The following is a 23,512-nucleotide window of genomic DNA, read 5'->3' as shown; positions in this document are numbered from 1 at the left end:
TTAATTTCCTCCCTGCAGTGGGACTACCTTTAAGGCAATTTCCACCCACTTTACTACATAAGCTACAATACAATTGTCTTTGGTTAACAAATTGAAATTTGAAAAACAATTATCAATTTTTTATAGACAGGCTCTCAATTTTATTGGACCCCGGGATACAATCTTTAAATTGTAAGTGTAAATTATCCGCTGATAATGGATATGGTCAACCATTAAAATCAAATCCAAGCATGAGACCTCAATCAGACATCCGTTTTTCGCGTTTGAGTGATATCCATGTGATATCTATAGCACTCATACCTATGATGGTCAGTGGGACCATTCACATGTCCTTAATTTTTCGTGGATCAACCAGTCCTCGCCAAATCATGGAGACATGTCTGATTTTGATATTAGGGTTGGATCAAAATTGGCAATGCAAGTCTGAGGGTCCAATTTTCGCAGACTGTCATATAGGAGAAGGGGGAGAATCTTTTTTTCTATATACAATATGAACAACAAAAATGGATGATACTAGGACCAAACTCTGATAAAACTCTAATCAAAATGATCAAAGCCAGATCAAAATAATCGGTCTGTTTTTCTCGAAAATGAGGGAAAAAATGGACGTCTTCATGAGGCTTTATTGAAATATGCAAGTGATCATCAAATAAGGTTACCTTTGCATATATGCAGCTCTCATTCAGCCTCTGGAGTGTGCAGTTCTTCTCACACATCGGACACATGATAGTTTCATTTGCTTCACAAATCTCTATACTATAGTGAGAAAGGAAGATTAAAAATATAAATAATTATTTAGATAATACTATATATCCATGACTATGCAAATGGGAAAACCCTTAAGAAAAGCCATCTCATTGTCACTTATCAGTATACATGTGCACTTCACCCCCAGTAACCCATGCATGTCTGTACACTTTTATGCCAACGTGCTTAGCAACTTAACATGGCTGCAATCACCAACCTACGACCTAGATACTTCTGCACTGTGATCTTCATGATAAACGGAAACCACGACTCAGTGTCAGATCCTTTGCCCCCATGCACCTCTGGGTTTTGGTCCAATGTTTTTATGGGAAAAAGTAGTGCTGCAGGCAATATAATTCTTGCCATCTATAACATCAAAACCCTCCTATTGAGACTCGAGATGGAGGTCGCGATGCAGTTGTGAACCAAGCCTTAGCCAGTACACTTTGGTTCCTCTTTGGCAAAGGTGTACGTATAGATTAAACAAAGGTTACCTTAACACAGCTAATACAGAACTGGGATATGGCAGCACAAAAAAGTCCAATTTGACGTCTACCTTGACATTGTTAAAAGCGTTGTGCAGAGTAAAGTTATCTTAATCCTACTAAAGCAGATTTCACAATATCTGTAAAACACGGAAACATACTAAGATCAGGACTGCAAGATCTCCCGGCGTGGTTTTTATTTATACTATTTTAAGGTAGATTTATTTTTTGGATTGCCTGTTATTGTACACTGCAATGTTATAGCAACCAAAAAAAAATGTAATTCTAGGGTTTTTATTTTTTTTTGCTACTCCATTTACTAATCGGATTTATTTATTTGATATTTGCCGATGGGCAGCACTTATGACGCGCTTACGCAAGTTAAATGCGTAATCAACATTCATGTGCTGTGAAAGATGTGGACTTAGCACCAGAACCTGCATTAAATGCAGGGAGACAACCTTAAATGTGCCTATACGTCTAAGGCTGTAAAGGGGTTAAGTTTAAAATGAAACAAACTCCTCCCTGATGATCTGGCATGATGGATAAATATCTGTCTGTACTGTATTTCTCAGCATTAAGGACACCATTATTTCTGACCAAATTCCCAACTCCACTTGCTGAAATGCTGCCACAAACTTCCAATGAGCCTCCATGTTCCACTGTTGCTGTAGACACTCCTTGCGCTACTCATCAGCAAACCAACTGCTTTATGTTGTAGTCAAATATTTCACATTTTGACTCATCAGTACAGAGCATGTGCTGACATTTTTCTGCACCTCACTTCATATGGTTTTAAGCGTAGTTGAGTCTCTTGGCCTTGTTTTCATGTTAAATGTGTGGGGGTTTTTTTACCACAATTCATTCATGAAGAGTTGAAGACCACTTCTGACCAGATTTTTCTGATGGATGTACCTGGGTCCCATTGGTTGCTGCTTGGTCTGAGCTGACAGCACTGCTCCATATCTTCAGATTTTGAAGGTAAGTAAGCATGATGTGTCTTACATCTGATACATTAAGTTTCCATGGCTGGACCCTGCATCTCTGGTCTTCAATGTTGCCCATTTCTTAGGGTCCTAATGCCTCAATGCTGAGAAATATGGGCAGATTATCTATCATCCAATACAATTAGGGAGACATCTGATTGACTTCAAATTTATTCTGCAGCTGTACAAAGACCCCAAACATACTGTAGATCCAATGCCTGTAAGAACTATCTTTAGAGTAAAGAAGAAGGAGTCCTGGAAATGATGATATGGCATCCACAGAGCCCTGATCTCAACATGGAGTCAGTGCGGGATTACATAAAGAAACACAAGAATTAGTGCATCCCTGAAGATCTGTGGTTAGTTCTTTGTCATGTTTTTTGACAACTCGCTTGCCGAGTTCAGAATCTGAGTGCAAATATACATAGAAGAATTGATGATATTTTGAAAGCAAAGACCGCTCACAGCAAATATTAATCTGATTTAGATTTCACTGTTGCTCACTCATTTTCAATTTTGGTAATAGGTAAAACTTAACTATTGACACCTCCATTTTATAACGCAATATTACTTTGCAGCATTTTTTCCAGAAATGCCTATAAAGTTTTGCACAGCACTGTACATCTTTCGCACTCATTTCCAGTTGATATGAAATGATGCAGTTGGATTGTCTTCGATGAACGGATTGTATTCCGTAGCATGGAGTACATACTATTTACAATCTACTATATAATCGTCTAAGGGTCACTTCCGTCTGTCTGTCTGTCACGGATATTCATTGGTCGCAGCCTCTGTCTGTCATGGAAATCCAAGTCGCTGATTGGTCGCGGCAAAACAGCCACAACCAATCAGCGACAGGCACAGTCCAGAAGAAAATGGCCGATCCTTCCTCCCCGCAGTCACTGCCCGGCGCCCACATACTCCCCTCCGGTCACCGCTCACACAGGGTTAATGCCGACAGTAACGGACCGCGTTATGCCGCGGGTAACGCACTCCGTTACTGCCACTATTAACCCTGTGTGTCCCCAACTTTTTACTATTGATGCAGCCTATGCGGCATCAATAGTAAAAAAATATAATGTTAAAAATAATCAAAAAACAAAAAACCTGCTATACTAAACCTCCGTAGTCCGCCGAGCTGCTCCCGCCTGCCGCCATCTTCCGTTCCCAGCGATGCATTGTGAAATTACTCGCAACTGCTAAGTCATCTGGGTAATTTCGCAATGCATCCTGGGAATGGAAGATGGCGGCAGGCGCGAGCGGCTCGGCGGAGCTTCGGTGGATCCCAGGGGTGAGTATATAACTATTTTTTGTTTTAATTATTTTTTTTAACAGGGATATGGTGCCCACACTGTTGCATACTACGTGGGCTGTGTTAGATACCGCGTGGCTCTGTGCTGTATACTACATATACTATGTGGGCTGTGTGATATACTCTGTGGGCTGTGCTAGATATTACGTGGCCACTGTTATATACTGTGTGGGCAGTGTTATATACTACGTGACTGGGCAATATACTACATGGCTCTGTGCTGTATATTACGTGGCTCTGTGCTGTATACTACGTGGCTCTGTGCTGTATACTACGTCGCTGGGCAATATACTACATGGCTGGGCAATATACTATGTGGCTCTGTGCTGTATGCTACATGGCTCTGTGCTGTATACTACGTCGCTGGGCAATATACTACATGACTGGGCAATATACTACGTGACTGGGCAATATACTATGTGTCTGTGCTGTATATTACGTGGCTCTGTGCTGTATACTACATCGCTGTGCAATATACTGTGTAGCTGGGCAATATACTATGTGGCTGGGCAATATACTACGTGACTGGGCAATATGCTATGTAGCTGGGCAATATACTACATCGCTGGGCAATATACTACGTGACTGGGCAATATACTATGTGACTGGGCAATATACTACGTGACTGGGCAATATACTACGTGGCTGGGCAATATACTACGTGGTTGGGCAATATACTACGTGGCTGGGCAATATACTATGTGACTGGGCAATATGCTATGTAGCTGGGCAATATACTACATCGCTGGGCAATATACTACGTGACTGGGCAATATACTACATGACTGGGCAATATACTATGTGACTGGGCAATATACTATGTAGTTGGGCAATATACTATGTGGCTGGGCAATATACTATGTGTCTGTGCTGTATATTACGTGGCTCTGTGCTGTATACTACATCGCTGTGCAATATACTACGTAGCTGGGCAATATACTATGCGGCTGGGCAATATACTACGTGACTGGGCAATATGCTATGTAGCTGGGCAATATACTATATCGCTGGGCAATATACTACGTGACTGGGCAATATACTACGTGGCTGGGCAATATACTATGTAGCTGGGCAATATACTACGTGACTGGGCAATATACTACGTAGCTGGGCAATATACTACATGGCTGGGCAATATACTATGTAGCTGGGCAATATACTACGTGACTGGGCAATATGCTATGTAGCTGGGCAATATACTATATCGCTGGGCAATATACTACGTGACTGGGCAATATACTACGTGGCTGGGCAATATACTATGTAGCTGGGCAATATACTACGTGACTGGGCAATATACTACGTAGCTGGGCAATATACTACATGGCTGGGCAATATACTATGTAGCTGGGCAATATACTACGTGACTGGGCAATATACTACGTAGCTGGGCAATATACTACGTGCTTGGGCAATATGCTATGTGGCTGGGCAATATAGTACCTGACTGGGCAATATACTACGTGGCTGGGCAATATACTACGTGGCTGGGCTGTATATTACGTGGCTCTGTGCTGTATACTACATCGCTGTGCAATATACTACGTAGCTGGGCAATATACTATGCGGCTGGGCAATATACTACGTGACTGGGCAATATGCTATGTAGCTGGGCAATATACTATATCGCTGGGCAATATACTACGTGACTGGGCAATATACTACGTGGCTGGGCAATATACTACGTAGCTGGGCAATATACTACGTGACTGGGCAATATACTACGTAGCTGGGCAATATACTACATGGCTGGGCAATATACTATGTAGCTGGGCAATATACTACGTGACTGGGCAATATACTACGTAGCTGGGCAATATACTACGTGCTTGGGCAATATGCTATGTGGCTGGGCAATATAGTACCTGACTGGGCAATATACTACGTGGCTGGGCAATATACTACGTGGCTGGGCAATATACTACGTGACTGGGCAATATAGGACCTGACTGGGCAATATACTACGTGGCTGGGCAATATACTACGTAGCTGGGCAATATACTACGTGACTGGGCAAAATACTACGTGGGCTGCTCAATATACTACGTGGACATGCATATTCTAAAATACCCGATGCGTTAGAATCGGGCCACCATCTAGTAAATAATAATGTTTTACCAAGAGGTCGTGCCACAACATTGGTAGTAAACACTGCCACACATCCCTTCTTTTGGTAGCTCGGATTCTAAATCGTCTTAACAGGTATTAGCTCTGTGACTACTGTGGCAATTCAAGGCACAATGAATATTGAACTTTATTTCATGGATCATGGCATGCAGCAAGTGACTGAACCAGAGGCAGAAATCCCTGGCAGGCCTCACCTTACTTGGCTGGAGTCCATGGTAAATAATCCATAGAGAAAGACAAACAATCCAACAAGAGCTGCAGGAATAAGCATCCCTGTATACCAGCCCAACCATGCAAAGTACAAGCCGATCTTCTCTCCAAAGTACCTCCTGCAAAATCAGGAAAACATGAAAGCAAGTTATCATGAATAATTCTACCGTACATATTATGTAATATTTGAGAACCCTCAGTGGTTGATACCTTATAGCACATTCAATGTCAGTATTCCCCGCTTTGATGTGGGCTCCTGCGATGAGCCCACATCAAAGCTGGGAAATGTCAACTGTTATGAACAGCTGACATGTGCCCACAATAGGCGCAGGTGGAATCGCGATCCACCCGCACCTATTAACTAGTTAAATGCCGCTGTCAATCTCTAAAAGCAGCATTTAACATACGCTTCCGGCCATTGGACCGGAAATACGCGCACCGATGACCCCAGTCACATGATCGGTGGTCGGCGCTCAAAGCAATTTAGTAATTCTGTTACATAGGGGTGATCTGAGCATTGCCTCTATGTAGCAGAGCTGATCGAGCTATGGCAGCTTCTAGTCTCCAATAGAGGCTATTGAAGCATGCCAAAAGTTAAAGAAAAATGTTTTTAAAAATATAAAAAAATTAAAAACCATAAAAGTTCAAACCACTCCCCTTTCACCCCATACAAAATAAAGCAATAAAAATAAAACCAAACATACACTTATTTGGTATCGCCATGTAAAGAATTACCTGATCTATCAACAAAAAAAAATTATTAACCTGATCGCTAAACGGTATAGTGAGACAAAAAATCTAAATGCCTGAATTGCTTTTTATGGTCACCACGACATTGCTTTAAAATGCAATAAAGGGCGATAAATATATCTGCACAAGCATGGTATCATTAAAAACGTCAGCTTGGCATGTAAAAATTAAGCCCTCATCCAACCCGAGATCATGAAAAATGGAGACGCTACAGGTCTTGAAAAATTGCACAATTTTTTTTTAGCAAACTGTGGAATTTTTTTTCGCCACTTAGATTAAAAAGAACCTAGATATGTTAGGTGTCTATGAACTCGTAATAACCTGGAGAATCATAATGGTCAGTTTTAGCATTTAGTGAACCTAGCAAACTAGCTAAACAAAAAACAAGTGTGGGATTGCACTTTTTTTGCAATTTCACCACACTTGGATTTTTTTTCCTGTTTTCAAGTACACAACATGCTAAAACTAATGGTGACGTTTAAAGTACAACTCTTCCTGCAAAAAATAAGCCCTCACATGGACATATTGATAGAAAAGTAAAAAATGTATGGCTCTGGGAAGAAGGGTAGCGAAAAACCAAAACGCAAAACCGAAAAAAGCTCCGGTCATGAAGAGGTTATTGGCTAAATGAAGAGATGGTCACAAATTGCAAGCTTTTGAGACTATTCAGGTCTCTTTATCAGGCATAGAATAACAAAATCTGATTTATACAAAATCGGATTTATCATATTTATACAAATCAGGGCACAGGAATAATTCAATAGGTAAGACAAGTGACAAAAAGCAAAACTATCAGTATGGGAAAGAGAGAAACAGGTGTGCAATAAATATTGGAACAGTTCATTGATAAGGAGTGTGAACGTTCTATTGTCCTGTGATTGAGGTCTGGTCCATGACTGTGGTGCCCCTAAAAGGTCTGAAGGGCACATTCCTTAGTTGGGGGGCAGCACAACCATGGACCGTATTTATTACCATAATTTCAGTTAGCCATTAAAAGGTATCAACCAATGAGGACTCTCAAATTTTAATATTTTTCTACCTACTGGGTAACAGGGTACAAAGATAATGTATTTTCCCTGTACATATTATATAATCTTTTCCAATATACATGGTTGCATCTGGTCAAAGTATGTCAGAGCACATACTTCTTCATCATAGTGACCATAATTTCTGTGTTCGTTTAGAAACTGGAAGTAAATAATGAATTAATAGAATAATTTTTAATAGAAATGTTTTAGTAAATGGGTAATGGTACACTATTCAGCACTGCATTAGCGAGAGTAAAGAACTACTGGAAAGTTATTCATTCTCAAGGACTAAGAATTGTCTTCTGTCTTCTGCATTTTTGACAATTCCAATTTGATAAAGAGCAGATCATCAAGCAGTGATCCCAACAATCAGTTGTTATCCATGAGTAAACCAAACAGTGAACATTTAGTTTCCCAGAGAACCACCAGAGGCGAAATTAAATATTACATGATGTCCATTCACCGAGCTGAGCGTCTCTGCCTAGGTAGTCTGCACAGCCTCTGCGCTCAGTGATTGGCTGCAGCAGTGAGATGAGCTGCAGTTGTGAGGACAGTGCTGCTTTCTGTACACAAACACTGGAGCAGTTGCAGAAATTCAGTGTTGGAGCAGGAGAGGGTGAGTGTCATCAGTTTGTTGTTTAGACCATATATAGGCATTCAGGTGCATAAAAGTTACCGTAATTGTGGAAAACCTTATTAATCATATTAACATCCGTAACCATATTTATGAATGTATAGAAAGTATGATAAAAGTGTTGATTAAGTATCTTAATTTGTCATGTTCATTATTTGTTTTTTGTTTTTTTGAATAGTTTGAAGACAATTTATTTTTCCAATTCATGTATGCAATTTCCGATTGGGTTCTTTTTTTGACCCGCTGATGTAGGTCATTCTCCATCTATTCCGAAATGGTGTAATTGCTGTACTGTCAATTAGGTCAATAAGGTCAATCATGACTCAACCTCCTAAAGGGACTCGTCAGCACAGAATGACTGTTCAAACCAAGAACTGGCACACGGTGCACTCTTAGCACGGCCAAACGTTTAACTGCACCTTCTCAATCACTTTTTTACATCTATCTCTGCCCTTCCATGGTTTTATAGTGCTAGAGGTGTCAAGCAAAATAGGTGGATGAAGATAAAAGGAAACGATTGATGCAACAATGCTAATAGACAGTGATTGGTTGCTTTAAATATAGTTGATGTCTGTAGCCCTTTAGTTAGTAGGGTATTCTCTCTTAATGTACTTCATTTCTTCATACTTTTTATGAATGTCCAAGTAACAACATATGTTGATGACCTTTTAATACCGCATTTAGGAATATTCTTCCTTATCCATCTTCCATCAGAGACTCATATGGATCAACTCTTTGAGAAAAGCGATCAGATGTTGATAGAGATCAAACTTTTAAAGAGCCAAAAAAGGGGACTTCACAGAAAAAATACATTCCAGCAGAATAATTTGTTTTACAACAGGCCCATGCAGTTAGATTTTACATACACCTGTAAGGAAGAAGACCGGGCTGTGGGTGCTGACAGGGCACAGGGTCTGGAACTGCTGAGGCCGTGCCTCTTGTTGAAGGGGGAAGGAAATTGAGGACGGAGGGGACCCATGACCTGCAGAGAGGGGGCATGGCGAGTGAGAGGAAGTGAAAGGGTTGTTGTGCAGGAAGAGAGATCAGGGACCTGCTGCATGCCATGGGTAGCGTTAGTCCACACACTAGTGAGAGGAGACAAAGGCAGAGCATGCCGAGCGGGAAAGAGTGTGTAGGACTCCCTATTGCTGAGCACGCTGAGCGGGAGAGTGTTGTGTAGGACTCCCGATTGCAGAGCACGCTGAGCGGGAGAGTGTTGTGTAGGACTCCAAATTGCAGAGCATGTTGAGCAGGAAAGTGTTGTGCAGCACTCCCGATTGTAGAGCATGCCGAGTGGGAGATTGTGGTAAAAGACTCCGGGCTGCAGTAGCAGCATAATGGACTAGAGACTCAGCAGGCAAAACTTGTGTCTGCCGGCTGCCACCAGAAGTAGGACCGTTTGCTATGCGGTCAGCAACGGCCTCAGCCAGCAGCTAGTCATCGGACTCTGAGAAACGGATGCCCGAGTCACGATAAGTGAAACTGATAGACTGCTACTCTGAATAACTGTTACGCTGATTAACCCTCAGCCCTTAAGTGTATTTCTCCTTGTTTTCTCACTGTGAGAAGTTTATTCCTGTTTAGATAAAGTGAACAATTGTTTAACCTTTGCTCTGCGCAGCTGTGTCATTGCATCCGTGTACCTGTGTTACACACTGTGCAACTGTAACAAAACATTGACAAACCTGATTAAATCCAGTGGCTGATACTTATACCACATTCCCCAGCGAGCCCACCGTTCATACAATAGGTGCCTGTGATTCTGGGCCCCATGGGTCTTGATTGGGTGTCTGCTCTTGTGACTCCCCTAAAAAATATTAAAAAGTAACTTCTCATTACACGATTTTTACATATTCTATGTTGAACAACATTACAAGTAATTTTTCACTATTTTGGCAATAGGCATAAATAATTTAGTGATCTTACTTTAAAAAATTCTCATTTCTCATGTATAAGCTGTCTTCGGTGAATACAGATTATTAAATTAATGAGATAGGAGATGACAGATGCTATGTAGAAAGGGGGGAGCTGTAGATGGAGCTCCTCCCTCTTCCTTTCACATAGAATCTTATCAGCACCAATTGCCGTCTTCTATCTCAGAGATGTCACATTCTGTCTTCACTGAATACAGATTTTACCAGTAAAAATTGAGAATTTTGAAAATGAATGATCAGTCCAGGAGGAAAAAGAAGCAGATTTCTCTGATAAGATATATTATATAGTTTCTTATTTTCATGTGTATTATTGGTTTATAAAATAAAAATTAAAACCACTGTTACTCTTTAACCCCTTAACGACCGCCGATATGCCTTTTAACAACGGTAGTTAAGGGTACTTAAACCACAGCGCCGTTAATTAACGGCATTGTGAAAAAAGAGTATAGCGCCCCCAGAGTCAGATTTTCTCCAGGGTCTCGGTTGCCGGGGGTAGCTGAGACCCCAGAGAACATGATTCGGGTTGGTTTTACTAACCCCCGGGTTGCGATTGCCAGTAATTAACCGTTTACCGGCGACCTAAAAAAAAAGTCAGAAGAGAGAGAAAAAGGGTCCCCAAACCACCAGGGTACCTCCCGGTGTCTCCCGATGTCCGTGGGTCCTCCCACTTCCTCCTCCATGGGCGCCGCCATCTTTTCCCGGAAAAAAATATGCATGCGCCCGCCGAGATCTAACCGTGTAGTGGCGGCCGCAAAAAAAAAGTCCTATGTGCCATGTCATTTCTCTCTTTTCTGATGTGATCGCTCATCAGAGGAGAGAGAAATAGGGTCCTCGATCCCCCCATACTTACCAGTGTCTCCCGGTGCTCTTTGGCCCTCCTGCTTCCTCCGGTGGGCGCTGCCATCTGTATCAGGGAAAAAATGGCTGGCGCATGCGCAGTGCGCCCGCTGAGGTCTGCCGGCCGGCATCCGGCAACAAAAGGAAGATTTTTCCTATTGGTTCATTTTGGCCACTGTGATAAACCCTATCACAGTGATCAAAATAAAAAAAAGTAGTAAATAACCCCCCCTTTATCACCCTCTTAGTTAGGGAAAAATAAAATAAAGAAAATGTATTTATTTCCATTTTCCCATTAGGGTTAGGGTTAGGGTTAGTGTTGGGGCTAAAATTAGGGTTAGGCTTAGGGTTGGGGCTAAAATTAGGGTTAGGGTAAGGCTTCTTTTACACTTACCATGGTTTTGCGTCCCATTTTTGCGGCTCCAATAGATTTCTATGGGGCCAAAAAAACGGGCTGCAATATTTCCACGGAGCACCATACGCCGTATGGCCATGAGGGCTGCATTTACGGCTGTGAAAAAATATCGAGCCTGCTCGATATTTTTCACAGCTAACGGACACGGCCCCCATTGTAATTCAATGGGACACAAAAGCAACGGAAGGTTGTTTTTGCGGCGCACCGTGACTTCTGGTTTTGCGGACCGCCATTTTTTTCCCAATACTTTTGCCAGAATTTTGAAAACCCAAAAAACGGCGATCTGCAAGTTTTTTCCGGTCCGTTATAGCAGCAGACCGTGAAGATTGCAGCAATATAGCCCGCAAAAAAGGCCTGCAATAATGGCCGGGAAAAAAACGGTAAGTGTAAAAGAAGCTTTGGGTTTGGGATTAGGGTTAGATTTGGGATTAGGGTTAGGATTAAGGTTATGGGTGTGTTGGGATTAGGGTTAGGTTTGTGGATAGGGTTATGGTTAGGGTTGGGATTAGAGTTAGGGGTGTGTTGGGGTTAGGGTTGTGATTAGGGTTAGGGTTGGGATTAGGATTGGGGTTAGGGATATGTTGGGGTTAGGACTGTGATTAGGATTATGGTTAGGGTTGGATTTAGGGTTAGGGGTGTGTTGGGGTTAGGGTTGTGATTAGGATTATGGCTAGGGTTGGGATTATGGTTAGGGGTGTGTTGGGGTTAGGGTTGGAGTTAGAATTGGGGGTTTCCACTGTTTAGGTACATCAGGGGGTCTCCAAACGTGACATGGCTCCACCATTGATTCCAGCCAATTTTGTGTTGAAAAAGTCAAATGGTGCTCCCTTCCTTCTGAACTCTGCCATACACCCAAACAGTGGTTTACCTCCACATATGAGGCTTCAGTGTACTCAGGACAAAATGGACAACCACATTCATGGTCCAATTTCTCCTGCTACCATTGTGAAAGTAAAAATTTGGGGATGAAAAGATCATTTTTGTGGATAAAATATGATTTTTTATTTTCACGACTCTACATTATAAAATTCTGTGAAGCACTTGGGGGTTCATAGTGCTCACCACACATCTAAATAAGTTCCTTGGGGTCTAGTTTCCAAAATGGGGTAACTTGTGGGGGGTTTCTACTGTTTAGGCACATCAGGGACTCTGCAAATGCAACATGATGCCCGCAGACCATTCTATCAAAGTCTGCATTCCCAAATGGTGCTCCTTCCCTTCCAAGCTCTGCTATGCGCCCAAACAGCGGTCCCCCTCACATATGGGTTATCAACGTACTCAGGACAAATTGCACAACAACCTTCATGGTCAAATTTCTCGTATTACCCTTGTGAAAGTAAAAATTTTGGGGTGAAAACATCATTTTTGTGGAAAAAATATGATTTTTACTTTCACGGCTCTACGTTATAAACGTCTGTGAAGCTCTTGGGGGTCTGTTTTCCAAAATGGGGTCAATTGTGTTTTTTTACTGTTTAGGTACATCAGGGGATCTGCAAATGCAACATGACGCCCCCAGACCATTCCATCAATGTCTGCATTTTAAAACGTCACTACTTCCCTTCCGAGCCCCGCTGTGTGCCCAAACAGTGGTCCCCCCCACATATGGGGTATCGGCGTACTCAGGACAAACTGGACAACAACCTTTCGGGTCCAATTTCTCCTGTTAACCGTGTGAAAGTAAAAAAAAACTGCGGGCTAAGAAAAAGCATTTTTGAGGAAAAAAAAGATTTTTGATTTTCCCGGCTCTACCTTATAAACCTCTGGGAAGCACTTTGGGGTTCAAAGTGCTAACCACACATCTAGATAAGTTCATTAAGAGGTCTAGTTTCCAAAACGGTGTCACCTGTGGGGGGTTTCCACTGGTTAAGCACATCAGGGGCTCTCTTAACACAACATGGCATCCGATCTCAATTCCAGCCAATTCTGTGTTGAAAAAGTCAAACGGCTCTCCTTCTCTTCCAAGCTCTGCCGTTCACCCAAACAGTGGTTTAACCCCACATATGGGGTATCTGCGTATTCAGAAGAAATTGCACAACAAATTTTGTGGTTCATTTTCTCTTTGTACACTTGTGAAAATAAAAAAAAATGGGTTCTGAAGTAAAATGTTTGTAAAAAAAAGTAAAATGTTAATTTTTTCCTTCCACATTGCTTCAATTCCTGCACGTAAAGGGTTAATAAAATTGTTGAATATGGTTTTGAGCACCTTGAGGGGTGTAGTTTTTAGAATGGTGTCACTTTTTGTCTATTTTTTGTGTTTTCCAGCTGTTTTTTATTTGTATCTTTTTCTTCCTTTAACCCCTTAACGACCGCCGATACGCCTTTTAACGGCTGCAGTTAAGGGTACTTATACCACAGCGCCGTTAATTAACGGCACTGTGGAAAAAGTGAATAGCGCCCCCCAGAGTCGGATTTTCTCTGGCATCTCGGTTGCCGGGGGTAGCCAAGACCCCAGAGAACATGATTTGGTTTTTTTTTACCGACCCCCAAGTTGCGATACTCACCTGTTTTCCCCGGTGCTCCTCGTGGCTCCTGATGGGCGCCGCCATATTTTTCCCGGAGGATCTTTGGGGTCTCGGCTACCAGGGGTTTTTACCGACTCCTGTTTTGTGATCGCCGGTAATTAACTGATTAACTGTTTACCGGCGGTCACAAAAAAAAGAGATCTGTCATTCTCCGTCCTCTGATGTGATCGCACATCAGAGGACAGAGAAATAGGGGGATTCGGGGACCCTATCATACTTACCGGTGTCCCTGGGTCCTCCTGCATCCCCTCCTGCTGGCCGGCTTCTTCATCGGGAAAGAAAATGGCGGGTGCATGCGCAGTGTGCCCGCCATCTGCCGCCATCTGCCGGCCGGCAGGAGAGAGGAGTTGGGGCTAAAATTGGGGCTCGGGTTAGGGTTGGGGCTAAATTTAGGGTTAGGGTTGTGGCTAAATTTAGGGATAGGGTTAGGGCTAGGGTTAGGGTTAGGCTTCTTTCACACTTGCGCTGGTATGGGGCCATCGCAATGCGTCGGACCGACGTACCGACGCACGTAGTGAAAATTGTGCACAACGTGGGCAGCAGATGCAGTTTTTCAACGCTTTCGCTGCCCAGTCTATGTCCTGGGGAGGAGGGGGCAGAGTTACGGCCACGCATGCGCGGAAATGGTGGACGCGACGTACAAAAAAAAGGTTACATTGAACGTTTTTTTTGTGACGACGGTCCACCAAAACACAACGGATCCAGTGCACGACAGACGCGACGTGTGGCCAACCGTTGGCAATACAAGTCTATGGGCAAAAAAGGAATCCTGCGGGCACATTTGCAGAATCTGTTTTTTGACCAAAATGACGGATTGCGACGGATGCCACACGACACAGGTGTGAAAGTAACCTTAGGGCTAGGGTTAGGTTGGGGCTAAAGTTAGGGCTAGGGTTAGGGTTAAATTTAGGGTTAGGGTTAGGGTTGGGGCTAAATTTAGGGTTAGGGCTAAGGTTAGGGTTAGGGCTAGGGTTGGGGCTAAAGTTAGGGTAAGGGCTAGGGTTAGGGTTGGGGTAAAGTAAGGGCTAGGGTTGGGGCTTAAGTTAGGGTTAGAGTTGGGATTAGGGTTAGGGTTTGGATTAGGGTTGGTATTAGGGTTAGGGTTGGCATTAGGGTTATGCTTGGGATTGGGGTTAGGTTTGGGATTAGGGTTAAGGTTAGGGTTGGGATTAGGGTTAGAGGTGTATTGGGATTAAGGTTAGGTATGAGGTTAGGGTTGAGATTTGGATTAGGGGTGTGTTGGATTTAGGGTTTTGATTAGGGTTATGGTTAGGGTTGAGATTAGGGTTGTTTTGGGGTTAGGGTTGTGATTATCGTTAGGGTTGTGATTAGGAATATGGATCGGGTTGGGATTAGGGTTAGGGGTGTGTTGGGGTTAGCGTTGGAGTTAGAATTGGGGGGTTTCCACTGTTTAGGTACATCAGGGGGTCTCCAAACACGACAGCCAATTTTGCGCTCAAAAAGTCAAATGGTGCTTCCTCCCTTCTGAGCTCTGCCGTGACCCCAAACAGTGGTTTACCCTCACGTACGGGGCATCAGCGTACTCGGGATAAATTGGATAACAACGATTGGGGTCCAATTTCTCCTGTTACCCTTGTGAAAATAAAAACTTGGGGGCTAAAAAATATTTTTTTGTGGAAAAAAAAATATTTTTTATTTTCACGACTCTGCATTATAAACTTCTGTGAAGCACTTGGGCATTCAAAGTTCTCACCACACATCTAGGTAAGTTCCTTGGGGGGTCTAGTTTCCAAAATGGGGTAACGTGTGGGGGGTTTCTACTGTTTATGTATATCACGGGCTCTGCAAACACAACATAACGCCCGCAGACCATTCTATCAAAGTCTGCATTCCAAAACGGCGCTCCTTCCTTTCCGAGCTCTGCCGTGTGCCCAAACAGTGGTTTACCCGCTCACATACGGGGTACCAGCCTTTAACCCTTAAATTGCTGGATGTCCTCATATGACCTCGAGCCTGGGAACTTTTCCCACGCTCCAGGGACATCCAGCAGGGGGCGCATCACCGCGAATGAAGGTAACTACAGGTCATTGACCTACATTACCTTCATTTGCTGGGGTTTACAGCCACGAGCAGCGCTGCATTAGCAGAGCTCCTGGCTGTAAAATATTTTAACCCCTTCAGATGGATTTACAACGTGGGACGTTACAGATCTATGGAAGGTATGTATATTGTTGGTTTATTATTTTTTATTTATTACAGAGCAAGGGTCTTCAGTGAGTGGATTGAGCGTACAATAAAATATTACAACAAACGGTGTGTTTATTTCATTAAAATACTTTTTAATATTGTGTGTGTGTTTTTTTTAACTCTTTCATACAATTGGATTAATAATGGATAGGTGTCATATCTGACGCCTCTCCATTATTAATCTGGCTTAATGTCACCTTACAATAGCAAGGTGGCATTAACCCTTCATTTCCCCATATCCCACCGCTGCACGGGAATGGGAAGAGAGTGGCCAAGTGCCAGAATATGCGCATCTTACAGATGTGCCTTTTCTGGGGTGGCTGGGGGCAGGTGTTTTTAGCCAGGGGGGGGGGCAATAATCGTGGACCCTCTCCAGGCTAATAATATCTGCAAACGAAAAGAGAATGGTTCCAGCTTCAATAAAATCATGAAAATTTATTCCAATTTTTAAAATGGAGAAACAACTCCTGGGACAGCACCATAGCACATGCGAGGTAGGCTACGCGTTTCGACCAACACAGCGGTCTTTATCACAGCTGATCTACTCACTGATTCCTCAGGTATAAAAAGAACCAGGAACCAATAAAATGATAGTAAGTCCTCACATGACCCGAAGGTCCTAAATACTAACAATGAACCTCTATATAAAATGCGTAAATTTGTGCAAAACTAACAATTAAATACACATAAACATATAGAAAAATACACACATACAATATTTCTAAAGTTAATGCAAAAAATACAAAAATAGCAAAAAATAAGATTGAAAAACGAAAAAAAAAAAAAAACTGAAAATCTTTTTTTTTTTTTTTTTTTAAATGCATGAAAACTATTTACAATACATGAAGAGACTATCAATAATGGAACATTAATTCATTCCTTCTATTTAGACCATTAGGAAACCTAGTGCCAAGGTTAAAAATCCAAAAAGCCTCCCTGTTTAACAACATTCTCTGAATGTCACCTCCTCGTGAAGGTTTTTTTATTTTCTCAATCCCTGTTACTCTCAATGATATTGTACTGCGAGAATGGTAATCAATAAAATGTTTGGCTGCTGCTGAAACAGTGCGACTATTATTTAAAGTACAGGAGATATCGTATAGATGTTCTGATATCCGATTTTTCAGTTTTCTAGTTGTACAGCCAATATATGTTTTATAGCAGTCAACGCAATCAATCTTATATACGACACATTTTGTGTTGCAGTTAATAAAGCTTTGAATTTTGTGCAGGCTATTATTTTCTGCGGTGCCAAATGATTTGGTGGTCACCAGGTGTTTGCACGTAGTGCAATTAGTCACATTACATTTGTGGCTCCCTGTACACTTGAGCCATGTGCTACTGCGTTTTTGAGACAAAAAATTATTGGGAGACAATTTGTTACCAAGAGTAGGTGCTCTTCTGGCTACAATATTACACCCTTCACTCAATATTTGGGAGAGAATGCGATCTTCATATAAGATAGGGATGGCTTTATTTATAATAGTTTTAATTTTATTAAATTGTGGGCTGAATTGTAAAGAAACGAATGGTTTATTCATGACACTGTTTTTATTAATTAATTTCTTTGGCGTTGGTTTTAAACAATTCTTTGGGGGATTTGTCCCTGAACACATAGGGTTACTTTGCGATTTTGTATCGTTATTTACTAGATGTAACGCTCTATTCAGCATCCAATTTGGATATCCACGATGATGGAATTTCTTACAGGATTTTACAAGATCGTTTTGAAGTTCAGCATTATTGTTACAATTTCGTTTTAACCTAGTGAATTCACCTACAGGGATGGATTTGACAGTATGTTTGGGATGGCAACTTCGGGCATGTAGGATGGTGTTGCCTGCTGATGGTTTAATATAGGTTCTTGTGGAAATTAATTTGTTGGGAACACCTGTTAATTCTAAATCCAGAAAGGAAATTTTGGTTTCAGCATAGACATATGTAAATTTTAAATTGAAATTATTATTGTTAATGTAAATCAGAAAATCCTGTATGGCAGATACATCGCCTTGCCAAATAATGAGCGTATCGTCGATGTATCTGCCATACCAATGGATGAACGAAGAAAAAACATTGGAGGTGGAAAACAAAAATAAATGTTCCCAGTGCGCCATAACCAGGTTGGCCAATGAAGGTGAGAATTTGGCCCCCATCGCTACACCGGTACATTGTAAATAATACTCAGAATCAAATGAGAAAAAATTATGAGTTAACAAAAAGAATGTGACTTGTAAAATAAAATTGATAAGATCCAGGGAGTATGAACTGTAGTTGTTTAAGTGGAATTGTAATGCTGACATAGCTACGCTGTGTGGAATACACGTATATAGCGAAACTATGTCGCAGCTAAGCCAGGTATAACCTGATTTCCACTCTTTGTGTGTTAGAATATCAAGAATGTCCTTTGTGTCCCTAATATACCCCGGAGTTCTTTGGACCAATGGTTGAAGCAAAGAGTCCAGCCACTGGCCCAAGAATTAATTTATTGATCCTATACCTGAGACTATGGGTCTCATTGGGGGAAATTTTGCTTGCTTATGAATTTTGGGCAATCCGTATAGAATAGGTGTCACAGGGTGAGGGACTTGTAAGAAATTAGCCTGTTTATTGGTTAGAACTCCCAAAGAGACCCCTTCTTCGATCATTTTATCAATTTTTTGTTTAAACAGATTAGTAGGGTCCGAAGATAATTTTTTGTAAACATTCCCATCAGAAATTAACTTCAAAATTTCACTTTTATAATCTAGGGAGTTTATGATGACAATCACACCCCCTTTGTCACTATTCTTAATGACTATATCATCCATGTCTTTTATATCTTTAATGGCCTGTCGATGCTTTTTTGATAAATTATTATTGTAATTATTAGATGGAATATTATTCTTAAGAATTTTAAGTTCCCGTTCAACCACTTCCTGAAACCTATTCATGCAATCCGCACGTGATTGAATAGGATAAAAAAACGGATTTTTGGTCTTAAAGTTGTCTGATTGATTAATACAAGTATTATTTCCTATGTCAAATCCCTGTAGTTCTTGTAAGGTTATTAATGAGACCTGCTCATGAAAGTCCAGTGCATGGAACTCATTTTCCACCATATTAACAACCGTATTTTCATTTTCCAAATGATCCGCATGTTCATCTGACCAAAAATGTTTTTTCAATGTAAGATTGCGGATAAATTAATTAATATCTAATATGGTTGAAGATAAATCAAAATTCTGATCAGGTACGAAATTAAGTCCATAAGTCAATAACTGTAATTGTTCCTGTGAAAAAAGTTTTGACGATAAATTAATCACATTAGCACTTATCTCGTCATGCCTTTCCTGCGGCGGGTCTGCATGCCAGAATTGTTTTCTATGCTTCCGCCCGCCGCGCCTTGTGCGTTTTTTGATTTAGTCAGTTGTCTGGCAGAACTACACCCAGCGGACTCATTGAGGGAATTATCAGAAGCACTGAAGGTATAGTCATCAGATTCCCCTTCTCTTGAGCTGAAACTTACATATCTTTAATAACCTTACAAGAACTACAGGGATTTGACATAGGAAATAATACTTGTATTATTCAATCAGACAACTTTAAGACCAAAAATCCGTTTTTTTATCCTATTCAATCACGTGCGGATTGCATGAATAGGTTTCAGGAAGTGGTTGAACAGGAACTTAAAATTCTTAAGAATAATATTCCATCTAATAATTACAATAATAATTTATCAAAAAAGCATCGACAGGCCATTAAAGATATAGAAGACATGGATGATATAGTCATTAAGAATAGTGACAAAGGGGGTGTGATTGTCATCATCAACTCCCTAGATTATAAAAGTGAAATTTTTAAGTTAATTTCTGATGGGAATGTGTACAAAAAATTATCTTCGGACCCTACTAATCTGTTTAAACAAAAAATTGATAAAATGATCGAAGAAGGGGTCTCTTTGGGAGTTCTAACCAATAAACAGGCTAATTTCTTACAAGTCCCTCACCCTGTGACACCTATTCTATACGGATTGCCCAAAATTCATAAGCAAGCAAAATTTCCCCCAATGAGACCCATAGTCTCAAGTATAGGATCAATAAATGAATTCTTGGGCCAGTGGCTGGACTCTTTGCTTCAACCATTGGTCCAAAGAACTCCGGGGTATATTAGGGACACAAAGGACATTCTTGATATTCTAACACACAAAGAGTGGAAATCAGGTTATACCTGGCTTAGCTGCGACATAGTTTCGCTATATACGTGTATTCCACACAGCGTAGCTATGTCGGCATTACAATTCCACTTAAACAACTACAGTTCATACTCCCTGGATCTTATCAATTTTATTTTACAAGTCACATTCTTTTTGTTAACTCATAATTTTTTCTCATTTGATTCTGAGTATTATTTACAATGTACCGGTGTAGCGATGGGGGCCAAATTCTCACCTTCATTGGCCAACCTGATTATGGCGCACTGGGAACATTTATTTTTGTTTTCCACCTCCAATGTTTTTTCTTCGTTCATCCATTGGTATGGCAGATACATCGACGATACGCTCATTATTTGGCAAGGCGATGTATCTGCCATACAGGATTTTCTGATTTACATTAACAATAATAATTTCAATTTGAAATTTACATATGTCCATGCTGAAACCAAAATTTCCTTTCTGGATTTAGAATTAACAGGTGTTCCCAACAAATTAATTTCCACAAGAACCTATATTAAACCATCAGCAGGCAACACCATCCTACATGCCCGAAGTTGCCATCCCAAACATACTGTCAAATCCATCCCTGTAGGTGAATTCACTAGGTTAAAACGAAATTGTAACAATAATGCTGAATTTCAAAACGATCTTGTAAAATCCTGTAAGAAATTCCATCATCGTGGATATCCAAATTGGATGCTGAATAGAGCGTTACATCTAGTAAATAACGATACAAAATCGCAAAGTAACCCTATGTGTTCAGGGACAAATCCCCCAAAGAATTGTTTAAAACCAACGCCAAAGAAATTAATTAATAAAAACAGTGTCATGAATAAACCATTCGTTTGTTTACAATTCAGCCCACAATTTAATAACATTAAAACTATTATAAATAAAGCCATCCCTATCTTATATGAAGATCGCATTCTCTCCCAAATATTGAGTGAAGGGTGTAATATTGTAGCCAGAAGAGCACCTACTCTTGGTAACAAATTGTCTCCCAATAATTTTTTGTCTCAAAAACGCAGTAGCACATGGCTCAAGTGTACAGGGAGCCACAAATGTAATGTGACTAAGGCTACGTTCACATTGGCGTTCCGCCAATGTGCGTCGCTGTTGCGCCGGCGACGCAGCGGCGACGCAGCGGCGACGCAGCGGCGACGAGCCCCTATGTTTAACATAGGGGACGCGTGCGTCGTTTTGGTGGCGTTTTTCGCCACGTGCGTCGTTTCCGACGCTAGCGTCGGACGCAAGAAAACGCTACATGTAGCATTTTCTGTGCGTCCGATTTTCGTCGGAAAACGACGCACGCGTCGCAAAACGCGCGCGTTTTTGCGCGCGTTTGCGCGCGTTTTAGCGTGCGTCGCGCGTTGCGTCGCCGACGCACGGCGGCGCAACGCTAATGTGAACGTAGCCTAACTGCACTACGTGCAAACACCTGGTGACCACTAAATCATTTGGCACCGCAGAAAATAATTGCCTGCACAAAATTCAAAGCTTTATTAACTGCAATACAAAATGTGTCGTATATAAGATTGATTGCGTTGACTGCGATAAAACATATATTGGCTGTACAACTAGAAAACTGAAAAATCGGATATCAGAACATCTATACGATATCTCCTGTACTTTAAATAATAGTCGCACTGTTTCAGCAGCAGCCAAACATTTTATTGATTACCATTCTCGCAGTACAATATCATTGAGAGTAACAGGGATTGAGAAAATAAAAAAACCTTCACGAGGAGGTGACATTCAGAGAATGTTGTTAAACAGGGAGGCTTTTTGGATTTTTAACCTTGGCACTAGGTTTCTTAATGGTCTAAATAGAAGGAATGAATTAATGTTCCATTATTGATAGTCTCTTCATGTATTGTAAAAAGTTTTCATGCATTTAAAAAAAAAAAAAATTTTCATTTTTTTTTTTCGTTTTTCAATCTTATTTTTTGCTATTTTTGTATTAACTTTAGAAATATTGTATGTGTGTTAGGGGTCGAGTTCCCGCTTCTGCACAGGGGGAATCTCGAGCCACTTCCGCTGCGGTCTCCCATTCTTGTCCAGCCGCAGTGGAGCCTGCTCAGCAAGGACATCGGTCCCAGCGTCTTGCTCATTCTCACTCTGTTCTGAGAGTTAGTGCTGCTTCTCCAGTCTCTGCCATTAAAGTCAGTGCTGGTCAGCAGCGAGCGGACTTCTCTGGGACTAAGTCCTTGTCTGCATGTACTGAGCATGCCCAGCGTAAGGTCTCCCGTTGGAGATCGAGGGTCATGTGCTCAGGCTCTGCAGCACATTCCATTGGTCCTCTTGGCAGGTCCTAGAAGGGCAAAAGTGCTGTGGCCACTTCCTGTGCTGCTGCTATATAAACTGCGCATGACCGCACGGCCATGCGCTAGTATTGTCTTACAATTGCTTATGTGTGTATGTTGTGAGTGCAAGTCGTCCTTGGAAACCCCTACCCTATTGAATGTCTGTTCGCGGAAGGTGTATGGCTGCTACCTAGCGCCCGACTTAGCCTACAGCACTAAACACACATCACAGCGTCCTGTAGCTGTGCCTGCCAGTACGGCGCCGTGCGCCTGCCTTGCGCTTTCCATACCCGAGTCTGGGTGGTTAGTGGCGTCCGTTAGTGCGGCATTGCTCGCACTCTTGTGCACATAGTTTTCTTAAGGTTCTCTACACACCCAGTTGCGGTGTTACGCCAGCAAGGGTCTAATCGGGCTCCAATCCCTTCTGGGGTTAAGTCCGCTGACCACTTGCTCGCGCACTAGTGCGGTACTGCGGTCCTGTGAATTAACAGGATCGCTTTCTTCACGCTGGGTGAGGTTTAACCCACGCGTGTATACTTTAGTGTACCGCCATATTGTCTGCAAATTGCTAGCAGCAGGTTCTCACCTGCACGGTGGACCCCGGACTGCGAACGCACCTTTATCATCTGTCTTGGTGCGTTCCGCCAGTCCTAACAGAATACTAGCGCCCGGGTCTGGCTAGTAAAATGGCGGACGATCAGCGTTTACAGCGGTACATCCAGCAGCTGGAGGGAAGGTTGGCGGCTTTAGAGCGTTCAACCTCAGCTGTGGATGTTACTGCTGTCGCTGTTCAGGCTGCAAGTGTGGCTGCAGCTACCTTGT

At 41.8% G+C, this 23,512-nt stretch overlaps 1 protein-coding gene across 2 annotated transcripts in view; it reads right to left on the bottom strand.

Moving 5' to 3' along the window:
- Positions 1 to 23,512, bottom strand: part of ANO3 (anoctamin 3) — a 745,314-nt gene that overhangs the window by 183,348 nt on the left and 538,454 nt on the right. For both annotated transcript variants that reach the window (XM_069740331.1, XM_069740330.1), the window contains 3 exons: positions 9,965 to 10,086; positions 5,852 to 5,986; positions 660 to 756 (listed from right to left, as the gene is read on the bottom strand). In XM_069740331.1, coding sequence (XP_069596432.1) covers positions 660 to 756; positions 5,852 to 5,986; positions 9,965 to 10,086 — 354 coding nt within the window. The remainder of the gene's footprint in view (positions 1 to 659; positions 757 to 5,851; positions 5,987 to 9,964; positions 10,087 to 23,512) is intronic.

This window comes from Ranitomeya imitator, chromosome 9 (assembly GCF_032444005.1).
Source record: "Ranitomeya imitator isolate aRanImi1 chromosome 9, aRanImi1.pri, whole genome shotgun sequence".
NCBI classification, from domain to species: Eukaryota; Metazoa; Chordata; class Amphibia; order Anura; family Dendrobatidae; genus Ranitomeya; species Ranitomeya imitator.
This window is presented reverse-complemented; position numbering and strand designations above follow the sequence as displayed.